The 24,779-nt window shown below is 43.4% G+C and overlaps 1 protein-coding gene across 20 annotated transcripts in view; it reads right to left on the bottom strand.

Annotated features, from left to right (window-relative positions):
* MTSS1 (MTSS I-BAR domain containing 1) overlaps nucleotides 1–23,824 on the bottom strand; it is a 127,080-nt gene extending 103,256 nt beyond the window's left edge. For 10 of the 20 annotated variants that reach the window (XM_056330728.1, XM_056330739.1, XM_056330746.1 and 7 more), the window contains exons 1-3: nucleotides 23,084–23,823; nucleotides 6,890–6,951; nucleotides 4,051–4,124 (exon numbers count right to left, since the gene is read on the bottom strand). In XM_056330728.1, the coding sequence (XP_056186703.1) occupies nucleotides 4,051–4,124; nucleotides 6,890–6,951; nucleotides 23,084–23,155 (208 nt within the window). In that variant the 5' untranslated portion in view covers nucleotides 23,156–23,823. Of the gene's footprint in view, nucleotides 1–4,050; nucleotides 4,125–6,889; nucleotides 6,952–23,083 lie in introns of all 20 variants that reach the window. The other 10 variants (XM_056330737.1, XM_056330740.1, XM_056330748.1 and 7 more) reach the window with 2 other exon arrangements.
* Nucleotides 23,825–24,779: the final 955 nt, after the last annotated feature.

Genomic DNA, 24,779 nt, shown 5'->3' with positions numbered 1-24,779 from the left:
GATAGTTACTCTTCTCACCTACTTTTTTCAAGTTCCTGAATTCTAGCACTTATCTACAAAAGACATTCAAATGCAAAAGAGGCAGATGAATACTAGCATACGAAGAGAAAAGCAATTTATAAACAACCTTTTAAATACTGTTCAAACCCAACTTACAATATGTTTATATGTTATATATGTTTATATTTGGGATGCACAGTTCTTGCTTTCGTAAGAGAATATTTTTTTAATGCACAAAATCAGGTAAACAGCTGTTCAAGGAAATCAGGCTTAAATATCTTTCAGGCTTCAGTTAAGAACTAATGCAGATAAAAACATTCAAAATTTCAGATATTGAAAGACTTAAGCCATATGAGAAAAATTCAAACTAAAAGTCACAAGCACACACCTCCCCAAAAGAACCTTTAAATCCCAGTGAAGTTATCCTGAAGTACCTATTTAATTTAATATTTTTTTGAGCATTCTGTTTAACAATCATAGTGAGAAATACCACCAGATTCCACTGCAGACTATCAAGTTCTGCCAAGCTGTATGCTGAACAGATGTAGTTTGAATAATATACACATCTATCTAGCAGTTTGTATCTTGTCAGAGCTCAACAGTCAAAACATCTGAAGGAATTTTGGTTTTTAAAAATCTCTGGTACCAGCAAAAACCAGCACATACTGCTATATACCTAGCATTATTAGAGAATTAGCAACATAACTTGACAGTCTCCCATCCAAATGATGTTTTTCAGATTATCAGAGCCACGGAAATAAAACGAATAAAATCTTTGGTGACAGATGCATCAGAACTACTTTCCCCATGTTCTTCCTTGTCAGGCTGCAATCAAAAAGCATTGAACTGAGGAAACTGAACTGAACTGGGGGAAAAAAAGAGACACTAAACTTTGGGTTGATACATATGTAAATGGAGAGGGAGCAAAGATGAGAAGCAAAAGCTGAAATGAGCTGGCTGGGAAATTAATTTGTCTACTGAATCACCACAAAACACCAGGTACTTCACATTCAGGGTTTTTTCCTACTTCAGAAGCTACAAACTGAAGAAAATACAAAGTACAGGTTTTCCGACTCATCCAACCATCATAGGTTTTACCACAGGCAGAGCTCCCTCTATCTGAGCTCCAAGTAGTAATGTGAAGATAAACATCATTACCGTCACAAAATTGGAAGCAAGTAAATGACATAGAAAGACAGACGCATCAGAAGGGAAAAAGCCAATGTTTGGGAACAGCAGTAATGGCACACGAAGTAGAGAAAGATATCAGCTGGAATAACGACTGGAGTTCATGGAAATAAGCTCTCATATTTGAGCACTTGGTGTCTGCAAAGATAATTAGCTCCTCGCGTGTGTGTGGACATGTACATCCATGAAAACCCTTTTTCTTCTTTCAAAGCTAATGCTGATGCAAACAGATTAAAGAGTAGCCAGAGAGCTCTTCCGCTGACTGCCAAAATGCTTTCATCAGCTAGACCAGAGGGTCTTAAAATAAAAGGCCACTTTCTCTAAAACTGTAAGCAATTACAAACAAAATGCAGCACCCAGCTTCACAACACTTCAGTCATCCTACAAGGAACTAATATTGTCCCTCCGGAACAGGCATCTGCATCAGCATTTCCACATAGTTCCCAGAAGAAGCATTTGGCTCGTGCAATGATAAACCAGTCTTATGATTTAAAATATACCAACCCTCCCTGCCTTTTATCATGGAAAGTGCTACACAAGTCTCGCATATACCCAGAAGTTGAACGTGACCTCTGCTGACTCCAGTTAGATTAACTGAGAACCTTCTAAAGAATGTGAAGCATAGCCAGGTGTTTGATTAGACTATCAAATATATGACTTTATAAGCTGGATAAGTAACAGGCAAAATTTAACAAAGAATTGTTCCAAGTTAGATGACTCCTCAAAGGGAAAACTGGGAGCCCATTAAAATCCCCACATCAGAGAAGAAAAACAATGTCTGGTTTTGTTTTCTGAATATAGTTGTTTATACTAACAGCAAAATACATTTTATGAAGTTATGCCCTAGTAAGTCATAGGGAGGTTTGCCATCAACTTCAGTGAAGTCAGGCTTTTATCCCTGTCCACAGCAAGCTAAAAGGATTTGTATTTGTCATAGGACCAATGTGCAACCTCAGAGATGCTTCAAGGCAATAGACTACCTAAATGTAAATACTGGAATGGGCATGAGTGGAAGTTGGGTTGGGAGGCAGATCAGAACCACCAACTAGCTTGGAATTTTGATTCTTTGCCCAGAACATCACTTTCTAAAAATAAAAACAAAATTCCCTTCTATCCTTTCAATCAGGGAAGACAGAAAGACAGAACAGAGGAGCCATACAAATTTGGCAGGCCTGGATTTACAGAGCTCCTTTTGTAAAGGATGTGTTCGAAGAGATAAGAGACAAGACTCGACGCTTGTTGGACATGATCCAAATAACACAGCAGAAAGTGCAAATACCCTTCAAAACCCACACAAGCCATTTTTGTTTGAGAGTAGGAGAGTTTCATTTGTTCTGGTATCTAAATGCAAGTTCTATAAGCCTGCCAGCACAGCCAGAAGACAAGTCCCAAGGATTTTGGTAGGGAAGAAGAGAGCATGCTCAAAGGAAAGACACATCAGAAATCCAAGGTAAGGTCTGCCTTGGGTCTTACCCTTAGTTTATTCTACTTTCTGGAGCATTTATTATTTTGCATGAGTAGATTACCCATGATTTTATAGAATCATAGAACGGTTTAGGTTGGAAGGGACCTTAAAGATCATCTAGTTCCAACACCCCTCCCATGGGCAGGGACACCTCCCACTAGACCAGGTTGCTCAGAGCCCCATCCAGCCTGGCCTTGAACACTGCCAGGGATGGGGCATCCACAACTTCTCGGGGTAACCTGTGCCAGCACCTCACCACCCTCACACTAAAGAATTTCTTCCTAATATCCCATCTAAATCTACCCTCTTTCAGCTTAAAGCCATTCCCCCTTGTCCTTGTAATGAGGAACTTATCAGAACGTAAATATTAGCTTTAAAAAAGGAAAAAATATTGCTCCTTTTTTTCATTCTATGGCTTGATACTTGCTCCAGCAGCTGCTATTACTCCTCTTAGCCAGAAATGGAGGGAAACAGAAGTCTGGCTGAGCTTGCACACTGCTAATGGAAATATGCACTCTTCACATTAGCAATATTACTTTCTTACTTTCCACGTCAAATGCCAAGGACACATTAGGACTTTCAAAAAAACGTTACAAAACCTCTAAGATTAGAGGTAACCAAAAGCCACTCACTCAGCAGTGATATATGCACTTTGGATTTACTCCTCAGCAACAGAGCCCAGGGACACAGTGACCATGGGGAATGCCCTACTGCTGCAGGGACATCTGCATGCAATGCCTTGGTCACTGGCATCCAACATCAGAGAGAAGCAGCCTTTTCTGTCCTTCCTACTCAGCGGCCAGAAAAGATTGCCAGTTGCACTATTACGGCCTCCATACTCACCAACAAGCTTAGACTTGCTCAGAGAAGCCCACAGCCCCAGAAAATTAATTTTGACCAGTAACGTCAGACTTAAGAGGAAGGACAAGCAAAGACTTTCCTCAAACATTAAGTACAGGCTACTATCATCATTATCCACAGATCTCAAAGGTCATAGCATCAGCTGGTATCGCTCTATCTTCAGCAACCCTACACTTATTTAAACCAGCTGAATATCAACCCTTTTACATTTACGTAAGGTACAGAAGCATCAGTGAATACAGATTTCAGTAAATCTTGCTTTCTAAAATATTATTCATCAACATATAATTCAAATGGTAATTAAGAAGTGTTCACATGATTGATGACACATTTAAATTACAGGTTTCCAGCATTTTTTTCAGTAAAGAAAAGACGACTTCGTTTTTCACGTGCCGCTTTTTCAAAGTGCACGTCCATCTAACAGATGTCTCACAGATCTGCTCGTCAATGTAACAAGTTAGATTTTTTTATTATTACAACAAATGGTATAAACCACATAGCATTCTGTTAAACTCAACATTGACACATCTGCTTACCACGTGTATTAGTAGCCATGTCAGCCACTTTCTGAAAGGCATCCAAAAAGGCAGCAGCTGCTACTACTGTAGTCCTGAAACGCATACAGATAACAAAACATTAGCAGTGTCTCATTGCTGCCTATTTAATTATTGCCAAAAACATTTAAGCTTAGAAAGAATACCACTGTGAACTTGCAGAGGCCACAAAAAAATATCCTCTTTTATATCTGAATTTAGCCTTTTCCCTCCTTCATTTCTTAATCCCTTCCTTGCTTTGTGTTAGCACTATGGACTTGGAGGCAGCCACGCTAATTCCATACTGCGAATTGCACAGGACAGGTGCTATTTCAAAAGAGCACAGCCATCCCCCTTCTAGCTGATTTCCCCTGATGAACTAATATTAAGCAGTCAAACATGAAAAACAAATCTAACACATTATACTGCACCCATTAGTGTATAAATTACAGACACTGCTATTGCCATGGAGCATGTATATTTTAAGAATAACGATGCAGGACTTCCTTTTATCTAGGAACCTGACCAAACACTTCCTGAATTTCTTATCTGAGGAGCATGAGCATCCCTTGAAACAGAAAATAGCCACTTCTTGGACATCAGACTGGTTTGGAGTTCTTGGGCAAATGGAAAAGAAGAAAAAAAATCTCAGCTTTCGGGGGTGGGGGGGTGGGGGTGGGGGTGGGGGTGAGGTGTGGAAACACCAAACACACACAAAAATCCCAAGCCCCCAAAACAAACAAAACCCCTTTCTGACTCACTGGTCCTCCAAGCAGGCCTCTTCCCAGGAGATACACCAGCAATTTCAGAGATTCCACAATCCAGTGTCAACCCCATTAGTCCCATCTCCCTCCATGTTTGGAAAGCACATACAGGCCACACAGCTGTTCCAGTGGGCAGCAAACGTGAGTTACAATTTTCTGAACACGTCTGTTCTATATAAGCAGGCCCTAGAGCCCTAAACACCTCAGGTCGGTACCAGATTTCTGATGGTTTATGGTCTGGCTGACCCAATTTAAGTGAAAGTAGGCCAGGGCTCTACAGGTAAACTGCAACTGTGACCTCCCCACAGTTACCTGTTTCTGCACATCTTTTGCAACAGTAACTCTGGTTCCCTCTCCTGATGGGAAGTCAGTCTCCCTAAGCAAAATCCCGATGGAGGACCATCAACTTCACTTTGTTTCAAGAGCTCCTTGCTACCCTCACAAAAATCCAGGAGACCTGCAGGAAAGCTGATCCTCGGCCAGAAAGATGACAAAACTGCTTAATTAGGTCAGATTTTATGCGAGTCTCACTCCAAATATGCTCAAGATATAGAGGACATAACTGGCAGCATAGTAAATGGACTACTGACAACACAAGAGATTTGAACACAACAAAACAGGCTTGAGAGGACTGACCAAATGCAAAAGGACTCTCCACATGCCCCAGAGATTAAGGGGAGAGAAAAAAAACAAAACCAAAAACAAACCAAAAAACCTCAAACCCTCACAGCTAGCTAGCAATATTGCACCCTGGAACAAGATAACCTTTTTAGGTATTTTCCTTCACTGTGTTTGTGTTCTTCATCTTCCAAACTTGTGGGTTATGCTGTTATTCGTGTACCACCTTGTTAATTATTAATTAAATTGCTAATAACAAAGTTCCAGTTCTCCGGTAACAAGATCCAGGAGGACCTGGCTCCAGTTCAGATGACATCTGCTCTCCTTTATCATAGAGCACACAGAAATGAACCAGAGGCAAAAGGCTCACATTTGCTAGAAATGAACAGCAAATCCTCGAACACAGCCTTTCAAGCTGCCTGCCTGCACGTTCCTGTAGCTAGAAAAGCACTACATTGATTGAATGCAATACCACAGGACTGGGAAACAAACAAAACTATCCCTCATGCCTTCCCAGAAGGCCTGTGTTTAAAGAGTACAAAGGGCTAGGAAAGTTCTCCATTTCTCTTCTTTCTCTGTTTCCTGTGCTTCTTCCACACTCACTCAATGTGACATGATTGCTGGAAAAGCAAAAACCACATGCAAGTGTGGTATTTTAAGCACAGCGCAGCAGAACAGCACATGCCAGCTGTTTAGGGTAAATGAGCGTAAACCCTAGCTTCTTCAAGAATGGTTCACAACACAATGCAGAACTTCAAAATAGACTGCCAATAGCCATACCTGTTACCAGTGCCGCTGCTGTGAAAAAAACACCAAAGCTCCGGAGAGCGCAGCAGAGATTGTGGTTTGGAGAGAGTTGTGAAGAAGTGGAGTTTGGATTCACATTAGCAGAAACAAGTTTTACAAGTGAATGCATTCTAGAGATAGCAGAATTGGCCTGAGTGTGACACTTATGGCACTTATTAAGTAATCCAGAATGCCACTTGCAAAGTATACCTCAATAACGTAAGTTTTAATAATCACCGAGAAATGATCCAGCACAGAAATGCCCCTCATTTTTAAAGGCAAAAGAAAGTGCTGTTAGGATTATCAAGGACTCTAATATTTTGAGCCATCTTCTAATATAAACCTGCTGTATTCTACTCTAATAAAAAGGACAACTTGGGCTAACTCCAGTTGTGTGTTATAAAATATCTCTCCAGTTTTCCACCAGAAGATATGAACTCTATCTCATTTTATGTTTATTATGTACAGCTGATGGTATATTACTTATTTTCCTAAATACACTAAACCAGCAGTAGTATCATGTGAAAACTTACATGCATGAGTGCTGACTATGAAATATGTCCAGTTTTACTAGGACATCTTAGCAAGTTATCCTGGCAGAAGCTGCATTTAATCTTAATGTTTGTACATACAAGGAATTTTAAGGGGGTCCTGACTGTGTAACAGAAACTTACCGAAGCTGAGACTGCAATTTTCCAGCTTTATTTATAAAATCTTCCCACACTGGATAACTTCCCTGCAAGAAAAACAAAACACAATAATGAGTATTTAGTTGGGGCATTCTATAATGAATACTTAATTTGAGCATTCTGCTTTTGATACTCCAGATCAAATGAAACCAGAAGTAAAACAATAACTAAGACTTTACTAAATCCTAATCCATTAACACCAAAACATGTTTTTTTCCAGCAAGTTCTCTCTTGCACCCTTAGCCACCAGTCCCAAGCAGATGGGATGTCAAGTGGTTCTCAATCCAGATGAAGCAGTAGGCCCTCTGAGGAGGCTTTACAGATTTTCCGAATAGAAAGACTGGGTGAGAAGAAGATTTTCAACTGAAGCAGAGAAAAGAAACACCTTACTTTAGATGGATACAGCAAAACCAGACCTATTAGAAGTGGGTTGCCAGGACATTGCAACAACACGTACAGAGAAGCTCCCAAAAACACAGGCTGGAGCATCCCAGTTGTTGTTCTTTACAAATGGACTATCTGTGTCGTTACCAGGTTCCAATCCTCTTTTTTAAAAAAATAAATAAGTAAAATAGAATTATTTTAAAAGTCTATATTATAAAGATCTGAGTTGTCCAAAAGACCACTTCAAACACTGTCTCAAGGTCACTGAGCAATCGGGTACAGAAAAGGCAACAAACTTTCCCCAACAGTTGCCCTATAACTGCAAGACCTTCTTCTAATACAGTCCCCGAAGACCCTGGAGATGATTTCTGATTTGAAGCTGATAAAGCAGTGTGGCATTGAGATTAGTTTTTAAGAAGGTTTAATTCTTCTTGACTCCAAATTTCCTATAAACTTTTTTTCCATTTTTCACAAATGTGTTAAAAGCCCAGGTTTCCATTTAGAACACAGACACCAAGTGTTCTTGCAAGTTCTGATCTTTATTTTCCAAAGTTAAAAAATAAAGTGCTAATTTTTATGGTTAAAAAAAATAAAAATCATCCTTTTTAGACCAAAGAAAGGTTAACTAGCTACTCTGCAGAGCAAGTGCAATTTTTTCTGTTAACAGCAAAAACCATGGTTGAAAGAAAACTCAACATTTCCCTTTGATTGGAGTCTAGAGAGTAAAATAAAATATCCCTGCTCCCTTTAATAAAGGTATAAGACTTGCTGTTACCAGAGCAACAACACAATAAAACCCAGATAAGGCAGATCCTCAAGGCTAACATTACCCCAGCTCTGGAAAAGGTTGCAAGCAAGTGCAGTTGCTTGTAGCAAACTCAATCCACCCTGATAAACTGGTCTGGTTTTTGTAAGTAAAACAAAATCCATTGCCCATGCTGCCACGAGAGGCCACGTCTTGTTCAGGGCAAGGACAGTCCCTTCCCCAAAAGCTCCTCGGTACACCCCGGCAGTGCAGCTCCCAGACGTTCACTGGGAAGCCTACTCGTACTCTACATGTTTTTTTTCTTTTATAAAAAACCTGCAAGCCTTGCTGAAAAATAACAAAACAAACCACAAGAATACCCAATGTAAAACAGTTGTTCATAAAACATCATCATACCTACACACGACAGAGACAGTGGGGAATGTAGAAGGGGAAAGAGAAAACAGCAGTTATCTACACGGTGAGACTTAGAACGTAAAGTGCTTTGTGCTAAGCAAAAAGTGTCAGACATTTTAAAAATGAAAGAATCCCACCAATTATTTGAAAGGGAGGGGAAGCTATTTCCTTAAACCTATTAGTCTTACTGAAATCCCTTACTTGGAACCCCATCTCTCAATGTTTGTCTGCATGCCACATATGCATTATGCATGTGTATGCCAGGAGCCCTGAAAGCCCTGACAATTAACAGCAGGGCCTAAGGCTTTACTGGATTCTCCAGCAAAACACAAGCCGGCAAGCAGAGGATAGATACCAAAGCAGCCTGATTATGTTTCCATCTCGGTGGTGTATTATCCAGCTAAACGTGCTTGATGGCATGCAGGAGACTGACACCAGCCTTACGTTTAGCTGCTTCACAGGGAAGCTTAAGCCACTCCTATCAGAACACAGCTCGGGAAGAACACACTTTTTTTTTCTTGTGGCCAGCTTGGCCCAAAGCAAGCAAAAATTGGAATAGTCATCATGCATTTCCACAACTATTTATTCTTTGTCTTTAAAAATGTTGTTCTCTTCAAGCCAAGCCTATTTAAATAAGCTGTAACAGCTCATTTAAATAGTTTGCTGTGTTTGGTTGGTTGAAATCAACACAATCTCTTCACATGGGCACTCCACAAAGAGCACCTGATCTCATTTTGAGCAGTAGAAAAATGCAGCTTTTTTTTTTTTGTCAAATGTCACTGCATGAATAACTTGAGTGGGGGGTTTTGTTGGGTAGTTTGGGTTTTTTGTTTGTTTTGTGGTTGAGGTTTTTTTCAATTGTTGAAGAAAACCTTTCAGCAGTTTTGCACCAGTGACATGAATTCCTGCATTATCTGCTCAGCTTGCACTATCTTGATCTTTTTTCTGCAATTCTGAATTCTCAGCTGAAAATTCAGAGGAGTTTACCAGCAGAATTTGCTTTCACTTTTCCCTGATGAAGCCAAGTTTAACTGTCTCCCTCAGTAATATACAAGTCTTGCACACTAATTCTGTCCTGCCTTTGAGCCTTTCCAAAAAAACACTTCCACCACCACCACATCCCTGCTGAAACCAAAGCTCTCTTGATTCCTACCTACAGCAGAAGTGCACAATGCCCATCACTTCACAGGACCTAGTAAGTAGGGGTTTACCCCATCTCCAGCACCTAGGATGCAAGGACACCATTTAGCGATGCTTGTGGAGACAAACCATGGCGATAACACAGGAGTCAAGCTAGTGCTCTAAATACTGCAAGGCTCCAGTACCCTGGCAAGCAGCTCCTTCTCAGAGACCTCTTTGCGTGCCACCTCAAGCACAGCAGCCCCGCTGTCCCTCTATGTCTCACCTTCACATCCACAACAATAGCTCTTGCTGTTGTCAAAGCGACCGTCAAGAGAAACGTTAACAGTGGCGGAAACCACACACTAAAAGACCCATAAAACTTCATCCTTGATTCAATATGTATTACTCTCTCAATTTAAACACAAAGAAACAGCAGGTGGAATTCTATGTCTTTGTCCAAGAAGCGCTTTTTCAACATAAAGCCACTTTCAAAGAGTAATAACACAGTATTTTCAAATGCTGTCTCTGCTCCTTTCGTAATTTCCAATTTCAACCAGCTGATAAAGAAAATCAATTTTCCCCCCTTCAAATGTCAGGGTTACGCAAGCCCTGGAGTTACCTGTGAAAACAGCAGGCCTCCTCCACCTCCAGCCTGCCTGGAGAAGAGCGACTACAGGAATGTCCATCACAAATCCTCTTTTTAGCTCCTCACGGGTTAAAACAGAAATCAGTTACACTGCAACTTTGTTTAAACAAAAAAACTTTTTTTCTTGAAAATTGTTACTGGTTTAATCCAGGAACTCTTTTCCTCAAAATAACTTTGCGCCTAATTATTTCTTCACCATTCCATGAAGAAATTTGATGTGTTTTCCATGAAATGGGTGCTCCACCATTACTGGGCAGTACTCCATGGTGCCAAGTCCCCTCAAGCTGCTCAGCAGGTCCCAGCCCTCAGCGGCTCACCCACCTGCCCATCGAGGCATGTCACCAGTAAGCCATAACATGCCATTATCCTACCCTATTTCTTAATTAGTCAGTTTACAGGTGATTAGTCACCTGGTCACAGGGCCCAGCTCCAGCTAATCTGCACTGAACACAGGCAGGGAACCACCTTTCCACCTCAGGGCTAAAAAACAAAATGGTGCCTTGTGCCTGTCACCGATGCAGCCAGTCCGCAATTAGGGACACAAAACAACTTTCCCTCAGGGACAGGCACCACAACCAGTGTTTGAAAGGCACCAGGCTGAGTTGGCAAAGCACTTGCAAGTGCCAGACACCAACACCCAGACCTGCCAGCATCCAGCCAGACGGCGTCCTCCATAGCCGCAGCTCCTGGGCACAGCTCCCTGCCTGCTGCTGGGGTGGGGAGCACAGGGGGACCATCTTTAGCCAGGGAAATCCCATCCAACATGCAGACCCACAGACAGGGGCAGATGTTTTAATTTTTGTCTGTCTTCCTCACCATTCAAATTACTTTAAGTGGCAATAAGTATCACCTTCCCCAGTGAAGCCTGGTTTGTTCATGACAGTAACTGGTAAGTCATCTCCTTGTCTTTGTCTCAACCCATGAGCTTTTTCAATTCATGAGCTTTTTCATCGTATTTTCTCCCCCATCTTGTTGGGGAGGAGGAGGAATGAGAGGACAGCCAGGTGGATGCCTGGCAGCTCAGCCCACTACACCAGGAAAGAGCAGGCAACGATCACTAATGGGCAGCTTTGGAAGGAACACTTAAACCCTGGAACCCTGGGTAGATAAAGAACTGAAGATTTATTTTTTTTATTTTATTTTTTTGGTGAACAAGTACAGCCACCCTACACAAACTCAGCTCTGTACGAGATTTATTGAAGTTTGGTTTTCCCTTCCTTTCAGGCCAGCAGTCCTGCTAGTAGGAGTAAGAAGAGACCCAGATGAGAAACTCCGTGATTTCTCAATAAAGGAAGGGCAGACTTGCAGCAAAGGATCCTATTTACTTAATTTGTTATTGATTATATCTAATAGCAAGATTAGGAACCCAGACTGTTGTATTTATCTAAGATTACAACTTTAGTATCAGCAGTCTTGACAGTTTAAAACCGTTCTGTCACTCCTTCTGCTGAGAAGTTATGATTCTTCTTTTTCCATTAACAGAAAAGACACCACCTTTAATGATATATTTCCATGCATCCCAGCTCCCACAGACAAGAGGCATCACATCTCCTAAAAACCCTCAACAGTGTTCTTTTAAGTGCTTTCATGTATCAAAGCTTTCCAGCCCTATTATCAGCTCTTGCTGGGACACTTGAGTACAAAAGCAGCAAAATCAGTTTGGTATTTTATTCACTGCAACAGCCCATCTAAGCCTTGGGACAGGGGAAGAGAGACAGAGAGCTGCTCTGCAGTAGAACAAATTCAGAATCTTAATTTTGGCTGGTCCAGCTAAAATGGTAGAAGAGAAAGGGACCAGGTAACCAGTGCCTTAGTTTTATCTCACCGGTTATCAAAGCAAGAACTGCATGCTTTCCACAAGAGTACTGAACAATGACTACCTGCAGACTTCAGTAAAATGGGGAAAAAAACCATTACACAGGCTACAGGAGTTAGGACTTCTCCACCTCACTGTAAATCACTCAGCTATGGCCACGTAAAAAGCCTAGTCTCAAATACACGTCACTGTTACAGAACTTCACACCCTAGTAACACATCCAAATACATCTGTTTTTGGAACAAAAATTGTAACTTTGCTCCAGCACGTGTCCCCCTACCCCTCCAAAGTAAATTATGCTGAAAACAGATTTTTTGAAATATAGTTTTATCAGATATCAGAATCACAAGGATTATTATGAATATCTCACTTCTATGGCATTCACTACACTACCTCCAAGTAGCAAACAGACTTTATCATGCTGGACACCACACCAAGTCATAGATGTTACGCACCAAGGATGGCCTGGACAAGCATGTATGGTTTGCACACAGAGACTATCACTTTTCCAGGGGGGCGCTCAACAGGCAAAAACAGGAAAAAGTGGAGGGGACAAGAAAACAAAGACAGCCTGAAAAAAGAAGAAAGGGTTCTGGTCACAGATGTCTCAACACATGGGAAGATGCAATGGCTGACAATCAGTTTCCCTTTCCAGCTTACATCTGGCACTGGAAGTTTTTCCTCTTTTCTAAAAGAATTAGTAGTGTACTGGGGAAAAAGGTACTTGGCTAGCCACAACTGCAGGAGTTACAAAGCGCTACCAAACACTAAGATGTTCCTCTGGGCAACTCACAGATATAGCCAAGTTCATGACTCATGAACAGGATTGCCTAGCCTTTTAACAAACCACAAAACTCCTGTAACACACAGGTGAGCAGAGAATGAACATCATCTTACACAAAGTTCATAATTGCTCTTCTCCATCAAAAAAAATTCTGCTTGCTGGCTCTGCCTCTTTCTAGCTTGAAAAATAAACAATTCAAGAGCCTACCTCATGAAGCTTTCTAAGCTGCATCTGTTTCCCAATCGTTCACCGGGATAGTCTCAACCTTTCAACGGACTGAAACGTAAATTTTGCTGGCAACAGAGACTTCAGTCTTCATGAAGATGCAGAGACATCTATGGCACCTATGCCATGACTACTTTGGTTTAATCTACCTCATTTCAAATATACAGAATTATAAAATGGTTTGAATTAGAAGGGACCTTTAAAGACCATCTAGTCTAACATGTCCTCTCCACAGCCCAGTTTTATGGTTTGTAAGACGAAGAAACTCAGCTCCAAAGCAGCCACTTCGTGGTTTAAATTCAAGATTGGGTAATTAGCAATTTTCATTAGATCAGGTTGTTCCAAGTCCCATCCAAATTGAACATGAACACTTCCAATGATGGATCATCCACAACTTCTGGCAACCTGCTTCACTGCCTCGCTATGCTCATAATTAAAAAAAAGTATCTCTGTCGTGTCCAGTCTAAATCTACCCTCTATTTCTACCCTCCATTTCTTAAATTCAAAACCAGAACTGAATCATCAAAGTCCCAATACTGATTTCAAGAGCATCCCATAGACTGATGTTGTCCATCAGCTGTTTTCTAGTGGTGCAGGACAAGAAACAGTCAGTTTTGCTTGCAGCAGAGAAGTTTCAGGTCAGACAATCCATCCAACTATAAGACCAGTTAACAGACAACTCTGAAAGGTCAGGGAACTTCCTTTCACTGGAACTCCTTAAGGAAGAGTAACACACTTATACAGAGGTCTTCTAGGAAAGCTTCATACTCCCACAAGGCATGGAAAGGGACAACCTGGCTGCAAAGCCCCTTCTGTCTTTCTAAGTCAAAGGTCTTGCCATGCACAGGGGAAGTTTGAGCTTAGCTCCAGAGCAAAAGAGACTCTCAACTTGTGCAGAATGTTTGCTGGGCCGGGAATGAAAAGTCATCAACAGCAAAAGACAAGACATGAACTTCACAGGACTTCACAGCAAGAGCTGAACGCACACATTACTGAATGGAGGAGGAGACAGGTACAAACTGAGGGTTTGAGAGATTATAGTGCATGCAAGTGAAAGTAAAAGCTTGTCAAAGATCAGATTAAGATGTCATTTAGCCTGTAACTACCCTTCAGGAAAGAAAGCAGGGGCAATTAAAATCAAAGTCTTGTATCCATAAACCTATTCCATGATTTCTGCCACTTTAGTGAACGGCAGGGTTAGAAATGTGTTTCCCTCAGCATGCACAGTATAAATAGGCATGCCAAGCTTTGCTTTCACAAGGTGATACATTATCACAACATTGCAAATTATGCAACAAAACACTACCAAAGACATCTCATATGCTATTAAGAAAACTGTCAACTGAATATTTCCTCTATGCATTGCAGAACTACTCATTTAGTATTTTCAAAACTGGGTTTCAGCCTCAACAGAGTATTAGGCCACTGAGAAAAACAGATAATAGCATGATACCTTGAGAAAGTCAAGACTGAAATCCAATTGGGAAAGTCCAGAAAAAGGTCATCACCCCACTGGGGAAGATACACATAGGTATCAGTTATTTCTACACTCCTACACCACCTGATGAGCTCTAAAGAATGCCCAGATCCCTGAGCACTGAAATGCAGCACTTCTTAGAAAGAACACAGGTGTTTCTTAGACCTCACCAACCATCTAAAGAGGGAGGGAGCCTAAGTCTGGTATCATTCTGTTGTTAGAGCTCTAGAGTCTTTAATTTGTATTATAATAAAGCCTGCACTGCACCATCCCATATTAAAACATTCCCAGTGGAGGACACCAGTTGCCCCATGGTTGTGACTTCAATTTGTAGTACAGCAAGGACCCATAAAAACTCATCCCCTTTGGTTGCTGTATGGCATCCTGGCTTACAACCCAGCTCGTGGGCCCCCTTGCTACATCAATAGGGAACACGTCAAATCTGTCCTGTCCACAGCCCAGTTTCATGGTTTGTAAGATGAAGGAACTCTGCTCCAAAACAGCCACTTCGTGGTTTAAATTCAAGATTGGGTAATTAGCAAACAAAAGTTATACACATACTGTGAGAAATCATGCATAAACCTACAGTCTCTCCATCTCTATAAACACAGGAAGTTATTCACGGGGCAGGGAGAACAAGGAGCCACAGCTTCTAGAGACCTTTTATCCCATGCTACATTAAAAAAAGATGGACATTAAGTAGTCTTCCAGAGGAAGTGTTTAGTTCCACGTTCTTCCCTGCAGGTCTAAACATGTTTGCAAGTCTGAATAGCAGATTTCTCCTCAGAGACTCATCAATACCGCCTTTCATCCACTCAATCATTAAGTGGCCACTGTGCATACTCGGCAGCTATTTTCTAAACCCACAATATTTCAGTTGGATCAAAACAAAGATAATTAAAATATCAGGAGGCAGTCATTGAAGTGAATGCCTGCACAGGACAGCCTCGAGCCAACAGCTCCGTGTTGGTAATGCCACCGACACCACCAACATCTCATCAGTTCTTCCCAAGCAAGGAGAAACCCTAATTTCCGAGCATTCACTAAACACAATCTCCATCACACAGTCAAAACAATCTCAAGGACCCAAGAAGTGGCAGTATCTATTGCCAAAGTACTGACAAGCATCTGAGTTGACCACAGAAGTATCTCACTGGGGAGAAGGCAGCAGCCAGGTACCAAAGTTTTTAGGGCTTGATGAACTTTGGCCAGACAGTAAAGCGCAACTACACTTGTCACAGGCTACTTTCCATTTCACTTATAAGAGAAATAATCACTTTCAAGCTCAGAGTTAGATATTTGGTTTGCTCACGGACAATAAGCATTCATGAGGTTTGCTCATGGATGATTTTGTTAGGAGGCATCTCATCACAAATAAACCTTTATTAACAAAACATCCCAAATTAAGCCACTACACAAACGGCTTCTGAGATGTAAAGCACACACGTGACTTATGTGGCAAAAAAAAATAATCCCATGCTTGGGTGAGAAGCATGGTGGTAGTTTGTGTGGAAGACAAAAATGGGAACAAGTCTGAGCCTTTTTGTACCATGAGCCAAATGTCTAGTTAACACACTCATCGCTAGTATTGCGCACACCAACACAAGTTCATTCCTGCAAGTGTTCTTTTTAAAAATATCCAAAGTAATTTGTTAAACAGTGTTTATACTCCAGCTAGCATCCTAGAATAAAAATGAACTACACAACACCTATGGTTGTTGACCAGAAGTGTTGACCATGCAGAGCTCACTCACCAGCCTCACAAGCCAAACGGCCAAATTCTTCATGATTGACCTATGGGTAAGATGCACCAGTCAGACTTCTCCACTAAGAAACTGCGATGTCCCATAATTTCAGTTACAGAGGAGGAGTTCAAGACACTTGTGTTGAGAGCTGACCAGTCATTTCTAAATGTCATCTCTTCTGCCTGCAAACACTAGGTTATCACAAGGGCGGAACAGCAATATGTCTTAAGCAGTAACAACAAAGTGGTATGTATGTGCAGACAGAAACATGTATTGTACTGGGAGCTTAAAAACCATCCCCTCATTAACTCCATGCTCTAGATGCACTCAATTCCTTCTTGTCCTAGGGGAAAGGAGTAGAAGCCACTGAACCTGAAGCCATAGCTTGCCCTTCTGTAAAATGGGAGCCATTCTTTGGATCTAAGTCACACACAGAGCACTTTGAAGATGAAAGCTGCTATAGTCTTAACCACAAAGCTACCAGACATTTTGTCTCCAATCCTTCGAAACATCTCAGCATTCAAGCTATCTCACAGCCCAGCAGGAAGAAGTCAATCAACGTCCTTAAAGGTCTGCACAGATGTCAGCGAACAGGGCAGTGTTTGGCACCGTCCAGTATCAAGGCAGACAATTTTGAAACTGAAAACATACACTTGAAGGGGGAAGTACATTTCTATATGTAGTCTTTTGAGTAGCCTCTTTACAGTACTAACTCAAACCTCTCTGTACCCATCTTTGCATGCTCTGAATGAGACCAAAAAGCCTTTTTTAGATACAGTTCCTTTTCTGCTCTCTGTCATGTAATGCTTTCTGCTTATCTTCCAGACCACACCGTCTCTGGGTAGACCATGAACCTTAAAAATGTTTTCCAGAAGCTGAAAACACACAGGCCGTTAAGCAGAAGATGCTATTTACAGGAACACTCCATCAACTGTTGCAGCTTTTGTACTTTGAATAAAACATAGCAAAAAAAATTTGGGGTTTTAGGTATTTTGTATCAAAGATTTTGGTGCAGCTTATGCACACTCAGAACTGAGGAAGGAAGCGGCAAACTTCCCTGAATATCACCCTCTGTTAGGTATTAACCCGCACCGAGTCAGTAATCCACACAGACTTCTCGTCCTCCAACATTTGTTCAGTCAATTGTGAATCATGCAGCGCTGTACAACTCCTTCCACACTTAAAACCTTGCAAACCCTATTATGCAGATCTTGGCATCCTGCCAGATCCAAAAGGAGTACTCTTAACAGACATTAAAGATCCTTGCCCCAGGTATGCCACCAAATAAGCCAGCCTCGCACACACTTAGGTAGCGAATGCTCGGCAGTTGTATAAATTGTTTACACTCACACAGGAATATTTGGATCAAGAAAGAATGTGTCCCTAAAAAATAAATTACTTGTATGTATGTTCCCAGCTATGCCTGTTGCTTGAACTCCAGCATGTAAGCAGGCATGCAGTGGCTCTCTTCCTGCACTATCATTTAGCCTTTGCTGCATGTCACTCCCTTGCCTTCCAAGATTCCAAGATGCAGAACGATACTGCAGCTGCTTGGAAAAGGCAAGGAATTTCAGTGTATGCAAACCATTTGGGCGAGCAGGTTGTTGGGAGGCAGCAGGAGTAAGAAATCAGTGCAGGCAGCTAAGCCTGAAATACCTCGGTGGGAAAACCTTTAAGGAAATAAAAAAAAAAAAAAAAACACAAGGGGGAAGAAAAGCTGCATAGAGAGGAAATGAACTCATTTCACACTTTTTGGCGAAGGGAAAGAAACATCAATTTGCTAGGTTTGGAACTGATCAGTTGCCCTCAAGACTGTCATGCAAGGGACATGGTAGTGCAACACAGCACACATGGGAAAGGGAGAACAGAGATGTCCTTTCCTCTCCAAGTGTACCTGTCTGTTGCATGTGAAACATTTGTTTTCTTTTACAATAGTTATCATCCTTCACAGCTGGATTGAGCCTAGACCTTAAAATCATTGAACTGAACATTCCTAATCTCCACAGAGATCCCAAGTTTCAAACAAAGCACAGCTGCAGAAGACCTGTTGTATTATGGCATGTCAAGGAAAAACAAATTTGCCCAGATTCTCTGATAAGTATGGGCTGTCCCTTGGATTAACACGAATGCAGAGGACCTGCAGCTGTACTTCCCATAGTAACCGTCTCAGCATTTCTATTTGTTCCATCAAATATTTTTTCCACTCAATTTATATTATTCATGTGAATAGTGGAAGGCCATCCCTCGCAAGCAAATCGGGCCAACTTAACAAATGGCTCTTAGACCTTGAAGTGGGCACCTTCCAGCAGCATCTTCCACAAAAAGCAAGATTAAAACACTGCTGCTCCCAGGTTGCTTCCTAAGAGGAGATAAGGGGCTGCAAAACCACAAATGTTTCTCATGCCCATATGCTCTCTTCTGTTTTGACCAAAAGCTTTGCATGGCTGAAAGCAACGGTGCACCACCGCCTCATCCAAGAGTCCCAGCAGCAGCAATGGAGTGAATGGAAGGGTTCACCTCCTTTATAGTATTAAAGTAGAGGTTATTACCAAAAGCAAAAGGTTGATTTTATTGAGTTTTCAGCTAAACAACTATAAATGAGGCACATACACTTAAAATAATTTTTAAATTTTCTAAAATTTCACTCCTCCTTTAGGAACCTTGGGTTTATTCACCAACAGGATGATGTTCGCAGTCCTCCTTACACCTACACGTCCCTCACATGCAGGGAGATGAGTGAAACCAATTGGTAAATCTGCACCAGACCCATAAAAATTTAGTAAATTCTCCTGCTTCGTTTAAATGAAGTCCCAGACGACCTGAGATCGCCCAGCTGCTCATTATTCATCCTCCCCTCCATGCCCACCCTGAGGATGTCGCGCTGTGGAGAAACAACAAGCCCCTGACCTGCCAAAACACATGCTGACAGAAGAGGCAAGACAAATAAAGAACATGCAAAAAGCAAAAGAACCAGCATCAAGCAAGTGATGAACTACAAGCACTGCCAATCTCAATGTTTTCAGAGGTGTTTTCTTGTTTTCCTTTTGCCTTCAAGATAGCAGAGAACAATGTGATTAAAACGAATGGAACAATCAAGGCTCAGAAGGAAAAGCAGCATTAAAGAGAATCTGATCTGCATGAGAAGACAAGACCTTTCGAAAAAGATCCACAAACAGGCCCTCCCAAAAACTATGTGCACTGATTTGCTTTGCACTACAAGAAATACTTAAGTTAACAGCACGTTGCAGCATCTCACTTCTCAATTGCCAGAAATGAGTTACAAACCATTCAGATCAAATGCTCCCTTCCCACAGGGAGCTACAGAAAGTATGCTGTGTTCAAAGAGAAACGCGCAGTGCTTGCATGCGGCACACAAAACTACTCCTCTGAAGGGACATACACATTTTATTTTTGCTTTTATAAACTTTGATTGCTTTGAAAAAAAATCTTGCATAAGAATGTTACAAATTGTAACTGCCACGTACTCAGTGATGTATCATAGGAAACACCAGGGCTGTGACAATGGACCAAAACGTAAGGATGGGATGGGCTGAGTTTTTCTCACCTTTATGATTCTTTAATCTGATCCTGAAATCTCAAAGCATTGAGCCCAATTCTAGAGCACAATGGCCAAGTACAATTCCCACTGTGGACTTCCCACAAACAACCCCGTCACCATGTACACCACACACCACTCAACAGGCGTGAGCCTTGCCTTGCACGGAAGGCATGGGTTTCCCTTGTCAGGGAACTGAAGTTCCAGATATAAAGTGCCGTATAAATGGGATGTTTAGTAACCATTCTTATATTTAACTCAGTAACATCATTCCTCTAAATCACTTAGCTTTACGCTGAATTATTCTGGAGCTCGTTCTGTTGCATATTAGCCACAACATTATTTTTAGTAGAAGATGGAGAGAAATTTGGGGTTCCTGGAGAAAATACTAAGGGCAGGTCAAGAGACCTCTGCATGCAAGAGAGAATCTTGCTATCAAAAAATGTGACGTGTAGTCACACTGGCATATATTGCCCCCATTAAGTTTTAAAGTTAACACAGTATGGAGACAAGCGGAGACAATCACATTACTCAGGATTATAATTCCAGTTTCTGTAACCTTGTCGAGATCAAGGAGAGCTCAAAATAAACAACAGGTACACCTGAGCTAGTTCTCTGTTACTGCGAACAAAGAGAAAAATCAGTCCATGCATACTGTATCTTCATCACCTTGGCTGCAGCACCCATCTGCATCCACTGGCAAGACTTCAGAGTAATTTTAATACGCTGTTGATTAACCCTGCCATCCTTACAACTAAGTTTAAGGCAGAGCAATGCATATGATAAAACAAACCTGCAAATTATTTAGTTAAAAAAAAGGCAGATGCTGCAGCAATTCCCTCAGCACTGCAGGGCATGTGGGGCCTTGATCACAGCCTGTGATGAGAAAGAAGCACAGATAGTGCGCTTGGGTATGTGTGGGCAGACCCCTACGCAACATCTCCAAGATTCTGCCAGAAGCCTGCCCACACAGACCTGACTACGTGAAACAGCACTTAAAATGCTAATTTTCACTTTACTACTAAAGGTATGATTACTTGAAAGGTTCTGGTTAGCTGTAAAAAATAGCTACTTTTTCTTAGAAATTGTCATGATCCTTTGTGCACTATTCACAAAGAATCCCAATGCTTCATCAGCAGTATGGCATTAGCTGCATCAAACTGAATAACAGGTAAAAATTATTTGTTCTACTCATGGTAAATAACGAGCAGATTTTTTTAAACAGCAACAACCACCATGCTGCTAAAGATCTGCCATGATTCCCTCCACACCTCTTCCCACTCTCAACACCCACCTCACCCCCCACATCCCTGTAATTGCCAGTTCACAAAACAGGTTCCACTACTATGGAGGATTAAGAAAAAAACATTCACACCTGTGCCCATCTCCATAAGCCCATGTCAACGTTTCTGATGAGCAGCATTCCCATGCAAGTAACAATGCGTAAGGGGAAAAACAAACCCAACAACCAACCCACACAGCAAAGGCCCATTTGCTTAAGAACAAGAAAAAAATATCCAATACATCACTTATGGAAAGAAGCAGAGAACAAACACACTCGGTGTCCCTCTGTGCTGAAACCCAAACCCATACTTTAGCTGGAACAGAACATCTCCTGCATGCTCCCTGCACAGCCCACTAAAATGATTCCAGGATTTCTGATCATTTCCTGCTTTTGGGGTGTGTGTGTGTGTGTTTTATTTTAAAGCGCAGCATTATTAAAAATACAAGGGGGCTGAGAGCCTGAGGAACACCACCACCAGGATTGCAGCATTGTCTTGACAGCTACACACACACACTCCCCCTCCTCTCGGCAACCTGCCTGCTCTTTGACAAGCCATGCTTTTAATTAAATGTCTCCTAAGATCTGTTGAGAGGAAAGTGCATATGAAACCTTGCCAAAAAATAACTTCTAGTGCAAACAGCTTCTCCATCCCCCCAAAAAATACAGTACAAGCCATTCACCTCTGCCAGGCTCCCTCCTGGAGCAGACCCCATCCTCCTCCACCACTACTTCGTGGCTTTTTCTCCCGCAGCCCTCCCTGCTCATCAGCCCCGCAGATTAAAACACCCAAAGAAATTCCATGCCCCTGGCTGGGAGAAGCACAGCATGCACAGTCGCTGCCTTTAAATTACAGAGGTCCCCCCATTATCTGCTACATCCCTCAGCATCTCCCAACAACCGCATCCTTCCCAGCCAGCCCTGGGAGGAAGACAAGCTGCCCTTGTCCAGGGGAACACTGCAGTATTCTGCAGTACAGCCGCATGCCAGAGGCAGGGCACCTCAAGCCCCGGGTTTTGGGGAGGCATGACTGGCAGAACACAGGAACGCTGTTACGCTATTTATTTCCACGAGCGAAGGGCAGGAGGCATCCGCTCATCCAAAGAAAACCCTGCAGAAGTGCCCTTGGCTGCCAAGGATAGATTGGGAGCACCTCTCTCAAAGGGACCCTTTGGCAGAAGGGGTCGGCGCAGTCCAAGATTTCTGATGGCTGGTAGAGAGGAGCGCCCTGGCAATTTGAGACCTTTGCATTCATGTACAGAAAGCAGCAAATACCACCCTCATGAGAACACACAGCATGAAAATAATACCATGTAACTGACTGAAAAGCAATTTTAATCTAGGTACGAATCAACTTTTGAGCATCTCCAGCCTGAGATTATTTAATTTTTTTGCTTCCATCGCACCCATCAGCATGGCACAGCAATCCCTACGTTGCCCTTTCCAGCCCCACCCCACAGCTGACACGCACCGTGCCCATCTCCTCCACACATCGTTCCCGCCTCACTGCATTTATTCTGCTAGTGATCTGACAGCCCAAAATAGGGGATGGGGGGGGAAGAGGGAAGAAACGAAAATATTAATAGAAATTAAAAAAAAAAAGATGGGTTTGGAAAATGCTGACCCTGGTGCAAGACAACAGCTTGCATGTTTGAACAGGATAGAGAAAAGAGGGAAGGAAGGAGGGAGAGGTGGTGTCCTGCAAGCAACTCACAAGCCCCAAACCACAGCAGGGGTGTGTGTGAAGCATTTCCAAGGGACTTGCTTTCACCGGGCTGCTTCCAGGGTCGTGGGACACGCACCCAGCATTTGGGGCAGGGTCCCCTGCGGCGGCAGCCCAGGGCCGCGGTGGGGGGTGAGGCCACCACCCCCTGCGATGTGGCTGCATCCCACAGTGCAAAGTTTCACCGAGCCAGGTGGGGAGAGGTCTCCTCTCACCTGCACCCCCCCCACCCCCCCCAAGACACTTCAGTCTCTTACCTTCATGTCGCTTATGATGGTCTGGAAGAGCCCTCCAAGCGCACTACATTCCTTCTCTATCACAGCCTCCATTTTCCTCACTCGAGCGCACTGGAGGCGGCAGAAACTGCTGCGATTTCACTACTAAGCTAAAGAAAAATTAAGACACCCCAGTTTCCCACCTCACGAAAAAAAAAAGGGGGGGGGGGTGCGGCAAACAAGCCAATCTAGGCAAAAGGGGAACAAAAAACCCCACCAACACACCTGAACCCCTATCTATCTACACCTCTAAAAATATACAGATTGGAGGGGGTGGGGGGGAGGATAAATAAAAATCCAGTGCTACGGTCGCCTCTCCTACACACACCTCCCCGCCCCGCTGAGGAGCACCCGGGGACTCAGAGCCGAGCGGGCACTATCCTCCCACGCACGGGCAGCCACGGAGTCCATCTCTGCGCATAACGGCCCGAGCCCCGGCGGTGGCGGCGGCCCCGACCGGCCCCCCGGCGCGCTCAGGGCAGCGGCAGCCCGCAGCCCGCCAGCTCCGCACACCCCCAAAAAACAACGTAAAAACCCCAAATGTAGCTATATAAAAACGGCCGAGACCGCGCGCTCAGCCGGTCCCCGGGAGGCAGCCGAGGAGGTGGTAGTGCCGGGGGTAGTGGTGGTGGTGGTGCCTGTACCGGCCCCGGCGGACCAGCCTGCAGCTACCGCACCCGACCCGCCGCCTGCCCTCTCCAGAGCAGCGCGGCCCGCCCGCCCGCCGCTCCCCCGGCGGCGCCACCGCCCGCCCCCGCCCCGCCCCGCCCCGCCCCTGCGCGTCACCAGCGCGGCCGCTGATTGGGTGCCGGCGCGGCCGGGGCGCGAGCGGACCCCCCCGGGGCGCGCGCAGCCCGTGAGGCGATGTTCCCGCCGCGGGGCCGTGCCCCCGTTCCCCCCTCAGCGCAAAGCGCCGCCCGGGCTGGCTAACGCTAGGCTGAAGGGTGTGTTTCTCCCGAAACTGTCAAAATGCGGCTGTTTCTGCTGAAGAACATCTGCCTCAGCCTAGCGCTTTAGGACACCTGAGCTCAAACTGCCCAAGCGAAGTTACAGGCAACGGAAGATAAAGCCCCTGGCGTGGTACAGCCGACAGGGGCTGTTCATTTGCTCTGGCCCACGAATGCAAGGCGGTATTGTGGTGAAAATTTATTAAATTGATCACTTATGGAAAGGTCTTTTGTTTTTAATTAGGAATCGTTTAACTTGGAGAGGGAGCTCAGGGAGCTCCAGGGCAGCTTTAATGAGCAGGTGGTGTTTGCCCTGAGTCCCCTGAACAAGCAAGACACGAGCAGGCACATCAGGCAATAAATACTGTGCACAGCTATGTCACAACGGTAACCCACACGCGGGCATCTGACCAACATCCCTAGCATCTGTGAACCTTACAAACCACGGGCATGCCTGCACTTAGCCTAAATGTAAAAGTTCAGATACACTAGGTGGTAAACTATTTTTATTTTTCACAGGGTATAAAGGTGGGCGGGATCCAGGACTGGGACAGAAGCCTCACCTATGGGGTGAACACACTGCATAGGAAATTTCCCAGTTACTGAGAGACTCCTGGCGCAGGCTGCAATGGGGTTTCCCAGCCGAAGTGTGCGCCTGGATGATACTAAGGTGGTAATCAGTGATGTGTCTTTTTCTTAGCCTCTGTAACACTTCGCAGCAGTGATTCGAT

Source organism: Falco biarmicus, chromosome 3 (genome assembly GCF_023638135.1).
Source record: "Falco biarmicus isolate bFalBia1 chromosome 3, bFalBia1.pri, whole genome shotgun sequence".
NCBI classification, from domain to species: domain Eukaryota; kingdom Metazoa; phylum Chordata; class Aves; order Falconiformes; family Falconidae; genus Falco; species Falco biarmicus.
The sequence above is the reverse complement of the archived record's forward strand: the minus strand, read 5'-3'. Positions and strand labels throughout refer to the sequence as shown.